This window comes from Seriola lalandi, unplaced genomic scaffold (genome assembly GCF_002814215.2).
Source record: "Seriola lalandi dorsalis isolate HSWRI2012SDOR001 ecotype SW California unplaced genomic scaffold, Sedor1 jcf7180002054692, whole genome shotgun sequence".
Lineage (NCBI taxonomy): Eukaryota > Metazoa > Chordata > Actinopteri > Carangiformes > Carangidae > Seriola > Seriola lalandi.
Window position 1 is genome coordinate 3,484,582 of NW_019525245.1, and position 20,808 is coordinate 3,505,389.

The 20,808-nt window shown below is 40.9% G+C and overlaps 1 protein-coding gene and 1 non-coding gene across 5 annotated transcripts in view; one reads left to right on the forward strand and one right to left on the reverse strand.

Annotated features, from left to right (window-relative positions):
• Positions 1-6,540: 6,540 nt before the first annotated feature.
• On the forward strand, positions 6,541-6,612 carry trnaq-uug (transfer RNA glutamine (anticodon UUG)). Its single transcript has one exon. It is a non-coding gene; the product is annotated as a tRNA-Gln (tRNA).
• Positions 6,613-6,867: 255 nt separating this feature from the next.
• The window catches only part of LOC111667750 (tensin-2-like), a 30,100-nt gene continuing 16,159 nt past the window's right edge, over positions 6,868-20,808 (reverse strand). For 2 of the 4 annotated variants that reach the window (XM_023423522.2, XM_023423527.2), the window contains 24 exons: positions 18,540-18,572; positions 18,400-18,449; positions 18,051-18,234; positions 17,663-17,713; positions 17,394-17,516; positions 17,237-17,301; positions 16,537-16,620; positions 16,298-16,410; positions 16,048-16,108; positions 15,693-15,768; positions 15,007-15,136; positions 14,293-14,358; positions 14,062-14,178; positions 12,570-13,973; positions 12,287-12,437; positions 11,332-12,197; positions 11,059-11,190; positions 9,977-10,069; positions 9,670-9,747; positions 9,381-9,458; positions 9,005-9,173; positions 8,736-8,804; positions 8,413-8,442; positions 6,868-8,212 (listed from right to left, as the gene is read on the reverse strand). In XM_023423522.2, coding sequence (XP_023279290.1) covers positions 8,068-8,212; positions 8,413-8,442; positions 8,736-8,804; positions 9,005-9,173; positions 9,381-9,458; positions 9,670-9,747; positions 9,977-10,069; positions 11,059-11,190; positions 11,332-12,197; positions 12,287-12,437; positions 12,570-13,973; positions 14,062-14,178; positions 14,293-14,358; positions 15,007-15,136; positions 15,693-15,768; positions 16,048-16,108; positions 16,298-16,410; positions 16,537-16,620; positions 17,237-17,301; positions 17,394-17,516; positions 17,663-17,713; positions 18,051-18,234; positions 18,400-18,449; positions 18,540-18,572 — 4,368 coding nt within the window. In that variant the 3' untranslated portion in view covers positions 6,868-8,067. The remainder of the gene's footprint in view (positions 8,213-8,412; positions 8,443-8,735; positions 8,805-9,004; positions 9,174-9,380; positions 9,459-9,669; positions 9,748-9,976; positions 10,070-11,058; positions 11,191-11,331; positions 12,198-12,286; positions 12,438-12,569; positions 13,974-14,061; positions 14,179-14,292; positions 14,359-15,006; positions 15,137-15,692; positions 15,769-16,047; positions 16,109-16,297; positions 16,411-16,536; positions 16,621-17,236; positions 17,302-17,393; positions 17,517-17,662; positions 17,714-18,050; positions 18,235-18,399; positions 18,450-18,539; positions 18,573-20,808) is intronic. The other 2 variants (XM_023423523.2, XM_023423524.2) reach the window with 2 other exon arrangements.

The window sequence follows — 20,808 nt, forward strand, 5'->3', positions numbered from 1 at the left end:
ATATATATATATTGTATATGTATGTGTAGGCTAATATATATGTATATATGTATATACATGTTTGTATGTATGTATGTATATATATATAAATGACACGCATACAGGAGTTGTTTTAATATGTGACCTTTGGTTTAATATTAGTACCATGTGAGCTCATGAGTTTTTACTTGAACAAACAGATATCTCTTCTTGTCTTCAAAGTTGTGTGTTGCAGCAAATATTGAGCATTGTTGGAATTCCTTTGTCTTCTTCTAATATTTACTTAAGAGACCAAAGGTTATTTTTCTTTTTATAATTCCTCGGAAGATAGCCAAGATAGGCGTGGACCCTGTTCCTGGACTCCTGCTGTTCTTAGACTTCGTAAAGCACAGAAATAGCAAGACTTATTGAAAACAGGTATTACATTTGCTACACGACCAGTTCTCATATTTTATGATGCAGTGAGTCTTGCTGTGATCTTTCATTCACAGACAGAGAAATCTTAAACCTCACACCATGGTTCTACTATTTTCCCTTGGAGGCTCCCTGGGAGCTGCAATATGGAGATCTGACTACTTGAAAGCCTATTGAAGTTCCTCTAGTTCCCTCTTCTGGGAGGATAAGGGACAACACAGCCACTCATCACCCATTACTGTATTATCACACATGGTTCCCTGTGCTATTTTCTATGGTGGTAAATCTTGCAGTGTTGCAGTTGTCAAAATGGCACAGAGGAAATCAGCCATGAATGCCTGAGCGCTTGCTATGCAATCAGTTGAGCTAGTTCCAAGCAATTACACTAGAGTGTAGCCTTTTTAATTCCAGCAACAAAGGGAAGGTAAATAGGCTTAAAGACTTTAAATTATTATAATATAGGTGATTACATATGAAATTATGTCTCTCAACTCAGTCAAATGCATCAAATGTTGAGAGTAAAGCTGGAGTTAGGACGTGGAAAACAGCTGTGCTCCAAAAACGCTTCTGTATCTGGTTAATTATTAGGTGCAAACGAACACCTAATAATAGTCCGTGTGTGTATCAGCTGTGTGTAATACAAAAACCAACAAACCAACCCCTTTCACACCAGTACACATCTTTTAGCCTTGATCTCTGGTAAATGACAATATAATGCTTCCCATTATAAAAATGTACAGTCTACCATTGTAGACAATCTAGGGAGATAAACATGTTCTTGCATTTTCTTCATACACATTTCTTTTTCTCCCGTATTTTTTTTATTGAGCAGACTTCTTTGGCCTGAGATTGTAAAATCAGCAATAAATTGCACTGCAGAGACACATGCTTTAATGTGTAACTAGTATTTCTAAGGTTTCCTTGGAAACAACCACAGTTAGATGACTGTTATGCATTTATTCCAGATTTTGTACATAATTATCTGCGTCTGAAGTAATCTGTGGAATATAAACTACATCTCTTTACCAAGGATTACTTTTTCTTTAGTTCATCCTCTGAGTTTAGGGTCATAACAAAGCCGAAATTATCTTTTTTAACCAGCGCAGTACCGTGCATACAAGACAAACGGACAGGCCAAGGTCCGATACAGCTGTGTGTGTATTAAGAATATAGTACAGATAATTCACAATCACCAGTTTAATTCCTCCTTACTGTAAATTAGCTAAACTGCTGTGAACTGTAAATGAACTGTAACGGTAAATCATACTAGTATCATATCTAAGAATATAAACAAACCTGAAGAATCACATGTATAGCTGACTACAGTGTGAGAAATTAAGTTAGTAAGATTTTTAGAAGTAGTTGCCTATAGTTAAAAATGTATTGATTGCTGATTGTTTTAATGTGTGTTTGATGACTAGTTTGGATGACTGCTTCATCAAGCATTGAGCCTCCTGTTTTCTCCCATAACTGTTGATTGATTTTTTTAGCAATATGAGAGATGAGCATGAAATAAATTACAACCTACAGAAGATAAACCTTTTTTATTTAGCAGCAACATAGCTGTACCTCTGGTGCCACAGCATAAATTGTCATATAAGTGATACTGACACTTCCAGGAGACCTCTGTTAAGTTGTTAATAACTGTTACCATACCTCAGGCTGCTCTCCAGCTTGTCAAGTGGTCAGTCATTTCTGATCAGGTCAGGGTTGATCATTTCTTCTGTGATGCCAAGTGACCCCCCTGCGCGCACTTCAAGATGTCACTTCAAATGCTGTCACTTCCTGGTTGTTAGTTAGTATGGTGCGAATATTCCTGCAGACAGAGGAAGATGAGTTGCCTGCACAGCAGAACAGGTGAATTGCCCGGGCCTGGGACTGGTCATACTTGCCCTACAGATCAGCCTGTAGGGCATCTTGGTTTGGTCATGTAATGTCCTGTTACAGTGTGTTGCCACAGGGAGGCACTGTGGGGGCTCTGGGGGTGGAAAACCTTACACATTCCTCTCCCCTTCCCACCTCTGGGTGGTGTTCAGGACTGTTGCAGCAGCTACGAGCAAAAGGTGCAGATACAATCCATAACTATAGTGCTGCGTCACGCGCATCAACACAGCCTGACGCAGTGCCACCACATGCAAAAGCCACTATAACATAAACATAATGTTTTCACAAGTCAATATCGACATGTTGACCTCAGCAGTATCTTTTATGTTTGCCCGAGACTTACTTGTGTCTGGTAAACACTCTACATCTCTGGAAAAACACAGCAAGTACAACAGGTTTAGCAAGACAAAAATCATCCTCGAATTATTGATGAAGAGATCGTATATGTATAAACTGGTGCATATGTTGCTAGTTCACACATATATATTCCTTTCTCTGTTTTTATATATATTTTTATATTATAGCCTATTATAGGCCACCTTCTTTACAAGTCAGAAGCTTGTACTTGCCTTTTAATCCATGACAGCAGCTCAGGTGGTATAGAGTAACAGACAAAGATGGTGGTGAATAATATAACATCATATTATATGGTAAACAGATTTAGCAAATAGTATGCAGCTAGTTTTCCCAACATCATACATTAGATTCTCTGTCCTTATATTACAGCCTATTCTAATCTCATTCTATCAGGTGGTAGACAGAAAAGTGGAATAAGATCAGAATGGGAGGTTCAGTAAGACAAATAATGTTTGAGTTATTAAACACGGGGCATTAGATTGACAGTATGGATGAGCATGTGAACCTAGTTTACAAAATAAAATATAATTCTTTCATAGTCTTTCTATTACAGCCTAGTCTAGATGACTTTCTTTCTAGATGTACTCACTTTCCCTCATACTGTTTGTAAATGGCAAAATCTCAGGTGGTAGAGCAAAATTAACAGAGAAAATGAACTAAAGTAACTTTAGTATGTGATAATATAAGGACAAATGGCTGCATTGTACCAATTTTTTCAGTTTCTTTTATTATATGATCAAAATCTCATGAACACCTTTTCATTCACAGTGACTGTAGCAGCTCAGGCAGTGGAGTAAGAAGATAAAGAATATAAGACATTATTAATTAGTTCAAACTCCTTAGTCTATATTTATATTACAACCTGTTCCAGGTCACTTTTACGTCATACCTGCTTGTTCTCACCTTTGTATGAATGGCAGCAGCTCAGGTGGTGGAGTTAAGATGAAGGTAGAGAAATATAATCAATCATTCAAAGATAAATAATCAGTGATATCATATACATAAACAGGTACAGCACAGTGTATGTATCCAGTTTGCACATACAGTATATTATTGTCTCAGTCTTTAAATTATAGCCCATTTTACTTTTACTGCATGTCAGAAGCTTGTATCTCCCACAATGATTGGCAAAAATCATTGTGGCAGTAGAATAGGACAACAGCGAGGAACCATACATAATGGTTAATGAGACAAGTTATTTAAAGATTATTTGTGAATACGTGATACTATATGGCATGGATAAACAGGGGAGGCTTACAGTGTGTAGCTAGTTGACAGATGACTTCTATTACTTTCTCTGTACGTGTACTGTATTATGGCCTATTCAAGTCACTTTCTCTACAAGTCAAAAGCTTACACTCACGTTTCAGTCCACAGTGAACAGCAGCAGCTCAGGTGGTAGAGTAAGATAAGAGCAGAGAATGACAAATAACAGTAAGTAAAATTTACAGTCTTTGACTTTGAACAAACTGGTATAGCATACAGTATATATTGCGTTAACAACATAACATACATTATTTTCTATCTTTATATTACCCTATTATCCTATTCTGGGTCACTTTCTTTCCAAAGCTTTCATAGATTTTTCCTGTATTATGTAAATGGAAGCAGCTCAGGTGGTGGAGTAAGATAAGAGAAATAGAAATGATGGTTAGTAAGATAAACTAGAATTACCGAACCAGTAATATTATATGCATACACAGATACAGCATACAGTATTGAGCCAGGTTGCAGCAAGCTCAGGTGGTGGAGTATGATAAGAGGAGAGAAAAATAAATAGGGGTTGGTTGGATGAATAATCGTTTGAATTACAAAATTTTTACTGTCACTATTGTATGGATAAAAATGAATTTGAATTTTGAGAGAGAACAATAAATAATGGTTAGAAGGATAGACAAATGATCTGTGAATAACTAAATAAGTAATATGATATGTATAAAAATGTGTAGCATACAGTATATAGCAAGTTTACATAATATTGCTATCTTTGTCTTTATATTTTAGACTATGGTTGGCCACTTTCTGTCTAAGTCAGAAGTTCATACTTACCTTTTTTGTCCACAGTGAACAGCAGCAGTAATTCATGTGGTAGAATAAGAAGAGAACAGTAATCCATGGTTAGTTGGAAACACAAATAATCTTTGAATTGCTAAATAAGTGATATTATATGAATATATATACGGTATGTAGTGTTTGCCAGTAGCATACATTACTTTCACCTTCTTTCCACAAATCAGTGCTCATACGTTCTTGTCCACAGTGAACAGCAGCAGCTCAGGTGTCAGGATAAGATAAAAGTAAAGTAAGACAAAAATCGTTATCAAGACTAGTAATCTGCAATTATCTTATCTTCAATTGTTGTGGGTTGTTGTTGACAATCACATACTCTACTTTTTCTGCCCAGTGTTTTCTAATAATCAGAAACTCATACTCACCTTTGGTCATATTAAGTCAATGGCAGTGGCTCAAGTAGTAGAAGTTCTTCTCTGTTAAATCAGGGTTAGAGTTCTCCTGGCTGCATGAACTCACTAAACTCCAACTGTAGAGGAGGCCAGCATGATATATGCATCACTGGGCCCCAAACAAAATATTTTTTGCCTTTATTACAGTCACAGTGAGAGAGAGAGACAGGAAAGTTGGGGAAAGAGAGAGTGGATGACATGCAGCAAAGGGTCCTGGTCAAAAGTAAAGTGCTTTGTTTTATGTCATCTTCGCAGCCTTGTTGCCCATCATGTTCTCTCTCCTATCGACAAAGCTGCAAGTTCCTGTCCTGCCAGATGCAAAGCCTACATGCACAGGGTGTCAACAACCCTGCCAGACACAAGGGCTGACCTGGGGCATCGCCAGCCTTGCCAGACGCAGAGGATGGCCCTCAGGGTGAGAGAAAGGTCGATCAACCCAATGTGCCAAAATGAAGAGATAGTACAAGAAAGACACTTCCTGAAATGCAACAGCCCAGCCAGATGCAAAGGCAACATGGGGCTTTGCTTGCCCAGCCAAACGCAAAGGCCAGCCCTCGGGGTTAAAAAGAGTCAATCCAGCAACCCTGTCAACATGATGAAATGATGGCCCGAATGCAAAACATGATCTGGGGTGTCACCAGCCCTGCCGGGTGCAAAGGCCAGTTATCAGTGGTCTATACACTGTAGAGTCAATCTGAGTCACTGTCATCAGACCACCTTGGCCTCTTAGCAGCAGCATCCCCCAAGTCACTCTTTTCCTTGCGCCTCCTCGTGGTGCAATCATTTTCAGCCACTTTTGGCAGATGTAAGATCATTATCATATTTGTACTGTAACGTTGCCCTCTGTACGATCAATAATGTCAAAAGTCCCATACTGTGCTATCACTTAATCATTTTGTATCTGTATCTTGTATCTGTAGTTGTAATAAATTTAGTGTATCTCATTTTAATTCATTTCACGATCAGGCTAGTAAAATGTAGAGTTTACGTCTGTGTTCGTCTACCATAAAATGAAAGTAAATGACGTAATTCTCAATTTGAAAGTAACTGACGTGACTCTCAAACCTCCACTAATGTATCTGACAACATATTTGGACAATCTCGATTAAACTAGCGTGATCGACCATCTGCTCCTATAGATGGATGGGTATGTTAAAATTAAGCTACATCTGATTTCACACTCCGATGCAGCTTTCCTTCACCACTCATCGCGAGTTTCGTTACCTTATCAGTTAGCTCGGTTAGCTACAGTGAGCTAACTAGCATAGCTGAAACACGGGGTAGGTGTGACTTCGATTAAGACCTTAACCTGTTTTGTAGCGTACTGTTTCATAGGACATGAAAAGTCATGTTCAAATCATGACACAGACCAACGAACCACTGCTACACGGGTGCTGTGGCCATTTTCTACAAGTACTGGCAAACCCTTCTGGCTAGCGTGTCTGGTCCCATGGTGTAATGGTTAGCACTCTGGACTTTGAATCCAGCGATCCGAGTTCAAATCTCGGTGGGACCTCATCCTTTTGACCTGCGTGTTGTCAAAGGTGTGAGTATTTGTGGCACGGATGGTTCTTTCTCGTGGTGACAATAAGCTCAAAAGGCGAGAATAACTGAGTTATATCATAAGAAGGTAAGTATTGGACACAATCAGATTCACCACCTTTATCTGCTTTAAGCAAGTTACAAAAAAGGAATTTACAACTGTACTAATTGGTCTGCAAATAAGTAATAAAATATATGACAGGAAGCCTTTAAATGATGAAGCCAACAGTTGTATTTGATTTCATTTGATTGCTTTAATTTACTTGTCAAATATGACATACACCATTCTTTGTCATCCACCTCAGAGGCCTAAAATATATTACTTCTTTTACATAAAAATCCATTATGAAAAATAATAATTGTGCCGAAGTCATCTAAATACTGTCTCAGTTTATAAAAAAACACACAAATGCCAAACAATGAAAAGATATTGATAAAAAAAATCAACCATGAGAATATCTTTACACAATAATGAAGTCTTTGGCTTTAAGTGAAACTTCTCTCTGAAACATAACTCACACATATTACATGTTACTGTGGATATTGGTTGGTTAAATAGGTAATGTAAATTAAACAAATCTAAAATATGTAATATGGAGAGACTGGTCTCTACTGGTTCTTTTTATAATGACATTAGAAATGTGGAGATTGTAGAGTTTGTAAATATTCAAGTCCTGTCCTTATCTTTTAAACGAGTTACTTCTGTTGTGAGGCTAACCTCCCTTTTACTTTCTTATGTAGTGTGTAACCAGTCATCTATCTGTCTGTGTTTTAAATTGTAGGTAGGTTCAGCTTAGGTTTTCATAGTATTGTTGAGGATTGAATTTACACTTTCTTCTCAGATATTCAAAATACACAACCTCTTACATTTAGTCACCTCCTTTACTCTTTCTAACACTGCGTTGCGAGCAAAATTGCAGCCACTTTACACCTTGAAACATGACTCTGACTTTCTACTACATTGTTGAAGGCCTTCTGAACCATTGTCTCTTGAGCTTTAAATGTTGGTGTACAGAAACTTTAAGAATAACGGTGTGGTAAATGGATTGTCATGCAGTTTTGTTGTACATCATGTGAAGAGTTTGTAACAGAAAAACAAAAAATTACTTCATCAGCAAAAACAACAACAACAAAAAAACTCTTATTTGAATCTCATTTGGCAAGTTTACCAAAGGTAGGTCAGTCTTTGGCTTATCAAACTATTCCTCTGTAACTGCTCTGGAAGCTGACATATAAACAATACTTTGCCCTTTGGAGCAGTGATCTGTCAGAAATATAAAAACAGTCATACAGCCGAGCACAGTCATGCCACCTGCACGAATGCAAGCAAAAATGTAGTAACACACACACATATCTTAAAAAAAAAAAGTTATGCTAGAATCTCTCCCACATCCCTGATAGTCCAGAGTTTTCAAATTCTTCTGCTCCTTCATCTACGTAGCTGTGGTCCCAGCATGACTTTGTTAATAAAGTTGACGATGGCCACAGCCGGCTGCTCGGGGTCCATCTCTGCGAATAGGTGACACACGTTTTCTGTAGCACTGCCTGTCCGCCTGGCCACAAAGCCAAACATCCTGCAGCAAAAACAAGAGACGAGAGAAGTCAAAAGACTGGAAAGCAAATAGTATTTGACACTGAAAGAAACCTAGATTTTTTCTCAAGAAGTCAGAGTAACGACTCTAATTGTTTTGATTAATTGCCATGCAAAGTAGCACAAGGTACCAGTCGGTGATATCACTCGCCAAGAAAAACACACAGTGACACAAGCACTTACCTGCTTGATGTGCTATCAGAATTAGTCCACCTGAAGCACGGGTACACAAATAGAGACAGAGACAAAATGCAGGAACACATGAATAACAAGGACATGGAGACTGTTTTATAAGACTAGGCAATGACTAGCACTACTCATTCACCTATCACAGTCAAAAAGCAGACAAGCAAATCAACTTATATTTATAAAATATAAGGCAATACAAGAGTTATTTGTGCAGCAGCAGCAGCAGGCGCACACTTATTACTGCCTTTGTTGAAAGTAATCAGCAGTAACTCAAACACATATAGTTTTATTAAAATCGATTTGTATCAGTGACCCACCTCTGGTCTTGGGGGTCAAGGCTGCTGAATGTTACACTGCTGATTGGGTAGTGTCTCCTAAAAAATAGCCTGTGTAAACACAAACAAAATTACTCATTTGTCTTTGGCATTAGTTTTTTTTCCATCAAACTGATGCAAACACCGTGTCATGCAGCAACAATTTGATGCAGTAACAAATACCACTTTTTAATAAAATAAGCAGTGACACCCACTGAGTTAAAAGTGTGATGCAGTTGCTAATAAGTAAGACTGCAGTGTCTAAGATGCACCTTCTTTTGCTGTCTGTTAGAGTGATCCCCTGAGAGGACACTTTAAAGTGGACCACCGTTGCCACTGGACGCGGACTCAGAGCCAAAGTGCACTTGGTTGCCTTGGAAACTGCCTCCGGCCCCGTCAGTGATTCAGTTTCCACAGAGTTCAGGTAAAGCACATTGCAGGCTGGTTCATCAAAGAGATGAGACGAGAAAACGTGGATGAATATGAGCATGTACGTTGTTTTGTGTCAGTGCTATGAAAACATGAGGCTTGAACAGTCTCTGCTGGTCAAAAGAAAGAACTGCAACGACTGCCCTACATGAGATTCATCCTCTGTGGAAGTTCATACAGCAACAGAATCACCATAAAGAAGACAAGCATGTGTATTACCTGCTCCTTGTTTGAGGAGGTCAGCTGCTGTGCTGGTGTTTGTTGCACTCTGCATCTCCTGAAGCTCCCCAACAAGGTCTGAAACATCATAGTCTTCAGTTACATGACAGCACCATCTAAATGATTGAGGCTACAGTGTGTAATTGTTGTAACAACCTTCTAGTCTTTGGTTAATAGTCATTTATTTGTTCTCTAACAATAGAAAAGCTCATTTGAAGAGGCGGATATTTAATTTTAGTTGTAAAAATCATGACAACATGATGACTAAATGTAATGATACTGATATTACCTTTCTCTGGGATGCGGAGAGCACAGGGTAGAGAGATGGGAGTAATTGAATGCTGGTACACCAGGGCAGATAAACTTCCTGAGACAGAGAAAGAAGACAGAAAGAGGAAATGGGTAAAACAGACTATGATTATGACAGATTAAAAGGAATTAAATGAAAATAAGGAACTGGGAAGCAAGTAAATAAAAAAATAAAAAAAACACACTTACTCTTGGTTTTACAGGTTTAGATAATAAGTTTCAGTATCTCGTACATAGCTAAATATGTGAAACATGTCGTGACAGTTGTGTCTATACACATAACTGACCGAAGTAGGACTCGTTCTGACAGCCCTTGATCTTCACTCCCCGTGGCCCAGTCTCGATGAGGAAGTGTCTCACCAGCTGTTCCAGAGGATCCCCTGGGAAAGAGGAGAGGAGGGTGAGAAGTGAAGGAGCAATGATGAAAAATAAGGACGACTGTCTTGCTGCAGAGCATATTCTATAAGGACGTGTGAGCAAAACATACACGAAAATATACAATTCTATTTACTATAGACTTATCAAAACCATATTGTCATTGCTGTCTTTGATAACGACTGTGCCTCTTCATGCATGAACAGAGTAGAACAGAAATATATGAAAACTTGATCTATCATCATCATTAGTTGTTGAAAGACAAAAAGATAAACAAGAAAGCACAAGAATAATGAACATTTTGGTACCTGTGTCTTAATTTGAACAGTATTAAACCAGCGCTTAATTCAGCATTAGCACTGGATTAGTGACACAGTTGTTCTCAACTAAAATATAAATGTTATTGGACTAAAGTATTAACAGCATAAATGCAAATGAACAAGGTCATGGAAATCACACATTGATTGGATCAGAAACTAATAATTACTAAAAGTAATTACACTGATTTGCTGTCAGGTGTCTTCCTCTAAAACAAGTCTGCAGTCATTTTGGGTGATAAAACAGACTCGGTAGATGAATGGAAATTATGTAACTAATCAACCACTGAAGTTTTGCCATCACATTTCTAAATATAGCTTGTTGAATAGGAGTTTGATGTTATTTCACTAGTGCCAAGACAGCCACAAGAAAGACACCTGCCATAGGCCTTCTTCACAGCAGACATTTTATCTTGTCACATTAGGGAAAAGCACAGGTGTTACTAATAACATTAGCAATGGCTCTGTAGTATTCAAGTGTCCCAGTAAGCTATGACAGTGTGACAGTGAGTCAGCATGAACAACACCAGGACCCAGACACTGAAGCGGATAAATGGAATTCAGCCATTATATATTTTTATTATTTACTCCTGTGCTTTGTTTTTTCCTCTGACATGTCATTAAAGGCCCTGTGGCAGCCAGCTCATTCATATTTGCATTGCATTCATAATGGTTACCTTTGCCTCCAGCGATGTTGGCATTAGGAGGAGGGGTGGCCACTTTGAGGGCCAGACCGTAGGCCCCCTGGAAAGAGTTACTGTCTCTGATGAGGAAAGTCCCCGGTTCCTTGTCCTTTAACACAGCTATAGCTACAGTAGAGAGAACATGTTAAAGTGAGGGGGCTGTAGTTGAAAATGAAAGACGAAACATCGCTTACTCACCAGAGCACATAAAGACTGGATTTCTTGGTAATGTTAAATAGAGACATTGCATTTGTGTACAATCCTCACCTTGGTCTCTCGAGATGCCTGGTTTGTACCAGTACTTGGAGCTGTCCTGGACAAACTTTGCATTAACCCTGATGTCTGCCTCCTCCCTGTAGCTAGACTGCGTAGACCCTCGTCTCTGCTCTCCCGTAGCAGGGGAGAAAGAAACGTGGTGTGTGGGGGAAGGAGCTGAGGAGATTCTAAGAAGAGAGTTGTGTCCGTTCAGGGATCCTGCTGTGGAGGAAAGGCGTTTCTTCTCGGGGAGCGGTGGCTGGACGGCGGGGATGGTGACTGCAGTGTAGCCCGTGTATGGGACATGGGGGACGTTTAGTAATGGGTAGTAATAGGAAGCTAAGGGAAATGTGGGTGTGTGATAGCCGTCGGGCACAGGTGATGGAGGTTTGTTGTCGGCTGAGCTGTCTCTGTCTGGGGTCAGTCTGTGCCCTGCTGTGTCTGCAGCCAATGGGGGGCACTGGTGAGAGGACTGCCGATCTGGAGAGCCAATAGGAGAATTTGGGGAAGTGGCGGAGGGGCTGGAAGTGAGGCTAACAGAAGGGTTCATGGTTACACTTCTGCTGCTGTTGGATGTGGTATCGCTGGGAAGGGCAGAACCATTGAGTTGCACTTGGACCGGGGTGATGATGACAGCAGCATAATTTGAAGCATGCGATTGCTTACATCCTTCAGCACTCCCTGTGATCCTGACAGCGCCGATCGTTCCATCAGAACTCAAACTCAGCTCACTTGATGATTGTGCAGAGTTTATGGATATGCCGGAAGTTTGGGTTTGTGTTTCTGCCGGTACCGGTGTGATAGTTTTGTTGCTATTTGTGCTGGAGTCGAGCTGTGTGGAGGTTTCTTGGCTTTGAGAAGGGCTATCAGCAGTAACACTGCGAACATAATATGAACTAATAAGTTTATTTGGATAAATGTTTTATTTTCAATATTAGTAGATGTCAAAAAAGAAAGTTTCACCCACCTGTCTTCAGTGTGTGTTGGGCTGCTGCTACCAATAAGTGTGTAGTCATGATCAGAGTCCAGTCCAGGGGTGCTTGTCTGGCCATTAGAGTCCGATTTAGTCTCTGAACCCTGGGATATGTCATCATCCACATCAGTTTTGGCATTCTCTACTTTAAGAAGCAAGATAAAAATAAATCAAGATTAATTTAAAACAAAACAATCATAAAAACAAAAGTTACAAGAAGTATTTTAGTGTAAAAAAAAACAACCCCAAAACAATCACCACTGTGTCCATCATTCACCTTCAGCATCCTGCTGTTCTCTGCATCTAGAGGGCGTCTCGGGCAGCCTGCCTTTCCCAGAAGAAGGGCTACCAGCAGGCAGAGGCGAGGCTGACCCAGAGTGGTATCCTGACGCGTAACCCCGGCTCTCGTGGCTCTCGGCCGGGGAGGACTGATAAGGAGAGCAGGGGCAGGAGTGACGGGGCTGTGGAGGCGTGTGGTACCCACTGCTGGCTCCATCCCGCACATCCACCAGAGACTGGGGGCTATGGTAGCTCTGGTGAGGTGCGAGGGCAAATCTAGGCTGCTCCGGGTTTGGACTCTGATCCAAAGAGGAATGACACACCCGAAACGCAGGCATAGCTGATTTGCACTGCCAGAACTCGGCCTCTCTTGCCACCTCCCATGGATTTTCACTTTCCCATAGCGGAGGCGCCTCTCTTGTTCGTTGTGCCCCTGCACCTTGGGACCAGTGTGGGTTCTCCGATTGGTCTGGGTGCAATGGGTGGAATGTTCTGACTGAGGATGGTTGGTGCTCTCGCCTGCTGGAGCAGTCCCAACAGGGGCAACCAGAGGACGATGTTGGAGAGCTGAAGAACATTTCCCTGTAAGGGCTGGAGGGCAGTGACTGATGGGAGAGATGAGCGGACGGGCCGTGGCTGGAATAATGGAAGAGGTGACACTCCTCCCCGGTGCAGAGTCGGTTTGAGGCTGGGAGGGTGTGGCTGTGTGGGTGTGCATGTTCAGGGGTAGAATAAGGGTAGTACGGCCTGTGGAGACAGGACAGGGGTGGTGGCGGGGGTGGGGGTGGACGTTCCCATGGTAACTCTGGTAAAGGATGGGCACTATGGCGATGGCAGAGCTCCATATGAGCTGAATTTAGAGGAGGTGACACAGATTTGGATGGTAAAGCAGGCAGAGTTTGACTTTTTGGATGATTTTTAATGCTATTGCAACGTCCGAGACAGTGCCCATTAGAAAGGCAGGGCCCTCTCTCCCATCCCACATTGCCACACTTTGCACCTGCTCGACCACAACACGAGTGCTCTCGCCTCAAACCCCCCGGACTTGACGGTTGTCCATCATCTAATATCGCCGTTTCCCGATCCTTTTCTTTCCCTCTTGTTTTATCTCTTGCTCTGTCTTCCCCGTCTCCTCTCCTCAATGGACAGTCAGGATTTTCTCTCTCAGGGCAGTTTATGGACGGAGAGCCGTCTTGCAGATGATCAGTGGGTGCTGAGGAGCGATTGGAATCACTGGTGTAGGTGGGGGGCTGGGGCTGGCTGGGAGTTTGGGGCTTCACTGTTGGGCTGTTAGTGAGGCATCCATTGGGAGAGGCTGCTGAGGCAGTTGAGCCTGGCCCACGCCGCTTCCTCACCTGTGCATATAGACTGCCGTCCAGTGGGCCCCTCGTATGAGAGATATCTGGTTGAAAGGAGAAGGGAGTGTGATGTGATGTTAGATTTTTCCACCTTAAAGCTAATTTTTTTGCACCTGTGTGTATGTTTCTTACTTTCCATGCTGTCTTGGTGGTGCAGGTTGAAGTTCTCATAAGAATCCCATCTGACCACAGGGTCTGAGGTGTTAAAGTCCACTTTGATAGAGGCATCATTCTTACGATATTCTCGACCTTGGAATGCAGACATTTTAATGTGAAGCATATAAAAATGTAAAAAAGAAAAGGATTATGAGCACGAAATGTACCACAGGAAGCAGTGCAAGACAGACAGCTGATAATAAATACCTTTCATTTTTTCTGGCCCATTGGAGAAGATAAACTCGACTGTAGCATCAGGAGGGAACCTGTCATCTGCGGAAAGACCAACATAAAGGGAAACTAAAATATCCAGACTGCAACTACAGAGAGTGATAAAAACATTCACAAGAGATCTGTGAAGTAGAAAAACCAACGTTAATAAATAAAGATACTTGCCATCACTTTTCATGATGGAAATAAATACGACAGAATATGGCTCAAGTAAACAGAGCATAACACTTCAAAGAAATGTGCCGTCTGAGATCAGCTTTCGTTTTACTTTTCCACGCATGAGTGTGGGTAATATTATTTATACATTGTATGCATGCGTCAGCACGTTGCACTAAGAGCAACTGTCATGAGACGGCTGCTTACTGAGCCATGTACAAGTATTTCTGTTTCATCTAACCTGACACTGTCATTTGCCATTTGTCTCAATATACATGAACCCAACAATGGACTAAAGAGTAAGTGGGTCTTAAATTATACATCCCTGTAAACAATTTCAAGGAAGCAATAAAAATATACAGCAGAAGGTTTCCATTTGTTCTTTCATATGCTTACAACATATTCAGATCTTAGTGTAGTACAGCAGTAGTAGAGTCTTATGGTTTTAAATACCCTTATCTCTAATCCCTTCTGTCACAGCTGTGCAAAAATTGGTGCATTTACAAGCAAACTATTGAGTCTCTATTTTGATACCTGTACAGGCCAGGTCCAGTTCAGTCTTGCCAAACCACAGCTGGGCCCCGTGAACAGTACAGGTGTGAAACTGGACTCTGAAGACCACCTCCCTCTCTGCTGCTCGACTCCGCCGATGGTAGCACTTCACCTGCAGGAGAGGATGCAAGTAAGCGTGAGTGATATAAATAGCAAGACTCATTTCTCATGGAATGTATTGAAATGTTAACACTTGTTGCTGGCGTGATAAAATAGTAAATCTAATTTTTATTAGCTTTGTTACTGTGTTTTGTTGGATCCTATATCGTGTGTGTGATGGTATGTTCTCAGGGTGTTGCTGCTGTGTGTGACCCTCTGAGATAAATAAAGTACCTTCATGTCTTTGTAGGATGCTAAGGGCTTTTAATGTTTTTACCCTCTCAAAGAGACATGCAAGTCAGTAATTAAGTATGCATGTTCATAGTCTGCAGAGGATTTGTAGCTTAAGAGGTTTAAAAAAAAAACTGGCACTTATTAAAAGCAAAGTTACAAAAGTGCATGACAGGCAGGAAAGAAATGTGTATTTATGAAAGCACAAAAGTCAGTGGGAGTGGAGGAAACTGACTACATTAATAGGCAAAATAGCAGCTGGTGCACTGCAGTTATTGCTGCGGTGCAAGTAAGGTTTCCAATTAGTGACATACAATTCATGATAAACTGTTTCTCACCATTATGTCCCCCTTTAATAATAGTGCTGGCTCCATAGTCACACACAGCTTCCTCGCCCTGGAGCTCTGGGGATCACTGGACACACACACACATGCACAGTAAAAAAATAAATAAATAAAAAAGAAACAGCCATAGAACTATACATAAATCCAGTCAGAAACATGTCTCAGTTGGATAAAACACTGGTAAACAATGTTAACTTTAACATAAACACAGACCAGGCTACACCTAAACACAGACACTGGCCTGTATAGACAACATCTGTCAAAGGGACGGAGGGAGGGAAACACGTCCGCCCGCAGGGGGTGAGCTGAAAACCCAGTGGTGCAACTGGACAACTGACCATGTACTTACTAGACGCCTGAGGTGTACACCAGCTGAAGAGACTGATAAATTTTCAGGAACGGATAGAAACCTGCAAAAACAGAGAGAAGTGAGGATAACAGCAATAAAAAAAACAGGGAGAGTTTGCAGACAAAGGCTCTATTGTTTCTTTTTTTTGCCTTTAACATTGGTAAACATTTTGTGTTCACTATTCAAAGCTCATAATTACCATCACAGCACTGCAAGCAATTATACCAAGATTTGTTTGTGTAAAACTGACCTCCTCCAGTCTGGAAGTTTGGTAGAGAGGGGATGAGGATCTGGTGGAGGAACAGAGGACTGCTGTTCATTTTGATGGTACCTGACAGCAGACCGCCAAAGTAGTAGATGTACCTGAAGAAGAGAAGTGAGGAAGTGATGCAATGACAGCAGAGAGCGACATGAGGTGATGACAGCAGCATCACAAGAAGTGATATACGGGAGAGGAGGTGATATAAACTGTAGACGAGTGTGTCACACCTGTTCTGAGAGGGCTGCAGGGATGACGAGACTTTGTCCTCACAGAACTTCCTCATGGCCAGTGTGGTGAGAGCCTGATCCGCTCTGTGGACACCAGCACAAGTGTATTAATACACGCTTTACAGATGTGTGTAAGCAATCATTTGTAAGTGATAGTGAGGGGATGAGGTGTATGCCTAGAGTAAATCATGGCTGTTGGTGGTGACCAACTCAATCTATTCTACACTGACCGCTTTATTGGCATTTTAGACAAAAATCAAGACGTGAATGCACGGAGGACAGAGATCTAGACCTGAAATGATTAACTGATGAGTCGATTAGTGGATCAAAAGAAAATGAATGGTCAACAAATTTGATAATCAATTAAATCAATATTTGTAATATCTGTCTTCTGTGAAGTAAACTGAATATCTTTGGGTTTTAGACCATTGTTCTGACAAGCTATTTAAATATGTAACATCGTTCTTGGGGAAAATGTGATATTTTTTCAGGCCTGATATGGGCCAAAGTATTAATTGGAAAAATAATCAACAGATTTTTTTGATTATATAGATAACTGTTAGTCGCAGCACTACAGTGATCACATTGAGCAAAAGGTATTCAAAGATGGTTTCAGACATGATGACAACAAAATATAACTGAAAAGTGATCTTTACACATGTTGGTATGGCAAGTGTCCTGTTACACTAGTAATGATTACCCAGCGGATATCTTGCTGTAGTGCATGTAGGCTGCCACAATGACCCCCGTCTTCCCTTTGTGTCCCTGTCAGAACACAGATCAACGTCATGAAATTGTTTTTTTTTTAAAATATGTTAACAGCAAAGTAAGGTGATGTAGATTCGGGTTGCACAAACCTTGCAGTGGAGGACCACTACGTTGCTGGGGTCAGAGGTCAGCCAGGTCTCCATGGCCTTACAGATGGCACAGATCCTGTCCAAGGGTGGGGCATGAAGATCAGGCCAGCCGTAGTCCTGCACCTTAACCGCATAAGAGAAGTCAAACCGTTCTAAACTTTGAAAATACAAAGTGGCAGCATACATAGTTTATGTGTCTCAGTCGTGTCTCAGCAGTTGAAGCAGTGTGTGATCTGTTGAGATGCAGTGTGAGATGTCAGTTTGTGTACCTTTTGATTAAGTCTGGTGATGTCATGTCTCCTCTCTGATAAATTCAGTAGCTGGAAAAGACAGAGATATGTAAGGTATGGGAGATATATCATTATTTTATTTTTAAAATTTTTTTTTTTTACAAATAACACAAACTGAGCAAAAAAAAAACATTTAAAGACAACTGTGAGGAATTATTTGGTAGTTTAATACTCCCTATATTCACAAATAAGGACTGAAAGTAATAACCATTCCTCTCAGTTACACAAATATACAAATAAAACCTCTATAATTAGTTTTAATACCTTTAATGGCAGCCATTACTTAAATTTGACCGCTTCTGTCCTTCTAGGAGACGAATCACAACATTGAGTTTGTATGTGTTAAGATTTCAGTTTTACTACTAACCAGAAACTGGTCCTGGTGCTTGGATTTCAGCATGGAGGCCACTTCCTGTAGGTTTCTGTGGTACCGCGGCTCCTCCAGGTCTGGCAGGAAGAAGACAGAGATGATCCTCTCTGTGATGTAGGTGAGGTCGAAGTCGTAGTGGTGCTCCATCACATGCTCCATCACTTGTTCCACACTTTTACTCCTAGACATTGTGAGAGTCCATTGTTTGAGTGCAGCCAGAACAGCCATTAGGCAGTTAAGATGGCCAAGCTTTATGTCCTTAATGTAACTTTTCTATTTATTTGTCTGTGTCCATTTTACATCTCTGATATCAATTTCTTCTGTCTTGATGTGTGATTTGTTTTACCTTGGTATTGAGCCTCTTTTCTTCTGTGATGTAGATTTAATGGAACTGTTCTGAGAAACAAACAGAAAAGAATAACTGTACAGTAATTACTGATCGCATTACATATAAAACTATTTTCTAAAGTACATGCACAAACTTACAAGATCTGTAGTTGAGGTGCAGGTGGGAGTCACCTGAAAGGAAAGGACCACATGGTTAGTTTTTGCAGCAGTCACACCACCATATGCACACATACAGACACACGAACACACTGGGGATGGACCAGCACATGCCAAGTCATGTGTTTGGTTTAATGCTCTTGGTCCTGCTCCAGCAGTGCAGATGAAGAGATGGAGGGGAGGTGGGGGGAGGGGAGGGGTGAGGAGGAAGGATGAGGGGCTGATGGAGAGGATAGTAAAATTCTCTCACTCTCTCCTCCTGTCATCTGCAGCAGCTGGTTTGAAGAAGAGGCTGTCAGTGCAGATTTGGCCGTTCCACATGATGAGCTAGTGACGCATTATGTCAGACACGCACACGCACATGCACACGCGAGCACACACACACAAACAACACAAAGATGTATACACGTAGAGACAAACCTTGACAAGCACCTGCATACCTGCACGTCGGCAAGAATATAAAGAACACGGGGACATTGTCTTGGCTTTTTTGAATTTTTCTCTCTCGCGCTGCAGATCAACTGACCAGTGTTTATTCTGCTGACCAGGCAGGTGAATAAGCAGAAATGTTCAGTATAAAGAGAGATACTCCATAAAACGATTGATCGCACTTTTTTGCTTGGTTAAGAAGAAGGAGTGAAGGATAGGGACGGATGAAGTTTACAGGAGGATGAGTCTACATGTGGCGTGCAGTCCTTGTCCTCTGCTGGTGTGCCAAGAGTATCTTGCCAAAACCACAAACACACGTACACAGAGAGAGGGAAGCTGGGGTCATGCAAACAGACTACAGCCACTACTATACAAACAGACCTGAGCACATTCCTGTATAGCCTCTTCTCTTCTGAATTGTTTATTATCAGGATAACAGTTGATCCTGAAACTAGTATAAACTATTATCAGGGAATGTGTTACTTTTCCAGCTCATTTGATGGAGTCATTAGATAATGACAACAAGCTGATAAATGACACCACAGCAGAAAATTAAAGAAATGAGCAAAAGAAATGGTATCAAACATTCAGTATTACAGCACAGCTCCCACTGCACAGCTCTCACTGTAAACCTTTGATAGGTGACACCCTGTCAACTTTTGGCCTTTGAACTATCCCATGAGGATGACTGACAGCTGAGCTGCCCTCTGTGGCTGAGCGCTGGCCAGTGCTGACAGGTGTCAAGCAACAGGTTAACAAGCCAGATGCCTCACAATCACAACGAAACACAACTGAAACACCGCCAGGAAAACAACAGCAGCCATGCAGAAATACGCTGTGCTAAAATTTACACTGAATTATCACCATCCATGTAGATACTGTGTTCACTTTGTTAGTTTTAAAAAAAACAAAAAAAAACAAACCTAAAGCTTATTACGAATGACTGTCAAGTACAGTATGTTTTTCAGTTCCAGCTGCAGAGGAGTTTGATTGTAAGTTTATTTGATTTCCACTGACAGTCTCTGACAGTCAAGGTTGATTTGTTTTTTTTGTCTGTGTTCAGACTGAGTACAGAATACTTGCATATCATTTCATCATGTCAACAACACCAACATTACATTGTTATGACTAAACTGAGGCAACCACTGATGAATTCATGTTACCACCGTGAGGGGCTGGTGCAGCTCCTGCATCATGATCCATGTGCAGCTTCTCAGAGAGAGTCATTAATAATGCACAGTAGATACATTATATTGATATGACTTATAATAAGAAAAATGGCAGCCAATGTCCTCTGGGTGGTCAAGGCAGAGGTGCGCCAGTAGTTCTTTATTGTATTTTTATCAACTGAGACTAAAATCAGCTTGGATTCTGAATTAGCATAAAAAAACTCTTTGATTTAATTGCTAATTGGCTAAAAATTACTGACATTATTTTCATTGAGCTTCGTAGTTTTTCTCAAGACAAAAAGAATACAATTTATTACGCATCTTCGTTGATTTCACTTTCACTAGGTTTCTATTTTTTTTATTTTAAATAGTCCAAAAATATTTGTCATGGGCACAGATAATGGGTTTTATTATCATAAACCGAAATCATAGCTTTCTCATTTTCATAGGACACACAGAGTCTGTGATACACGAAGTAGACATGGTAAATGACATTACAGAGGCGTAACAGAGAAAGGACAAAAACAGGCATGTGTTCTACAGAGGACTGAGTAAAAGGATGAGTGAAGGGGAAAAGGCCAGGCTGTAATTGGTTACGGCACGGCAAAATATGCTACTGCTGAACTGACTGATTATTGTCGTGCAGGATGACA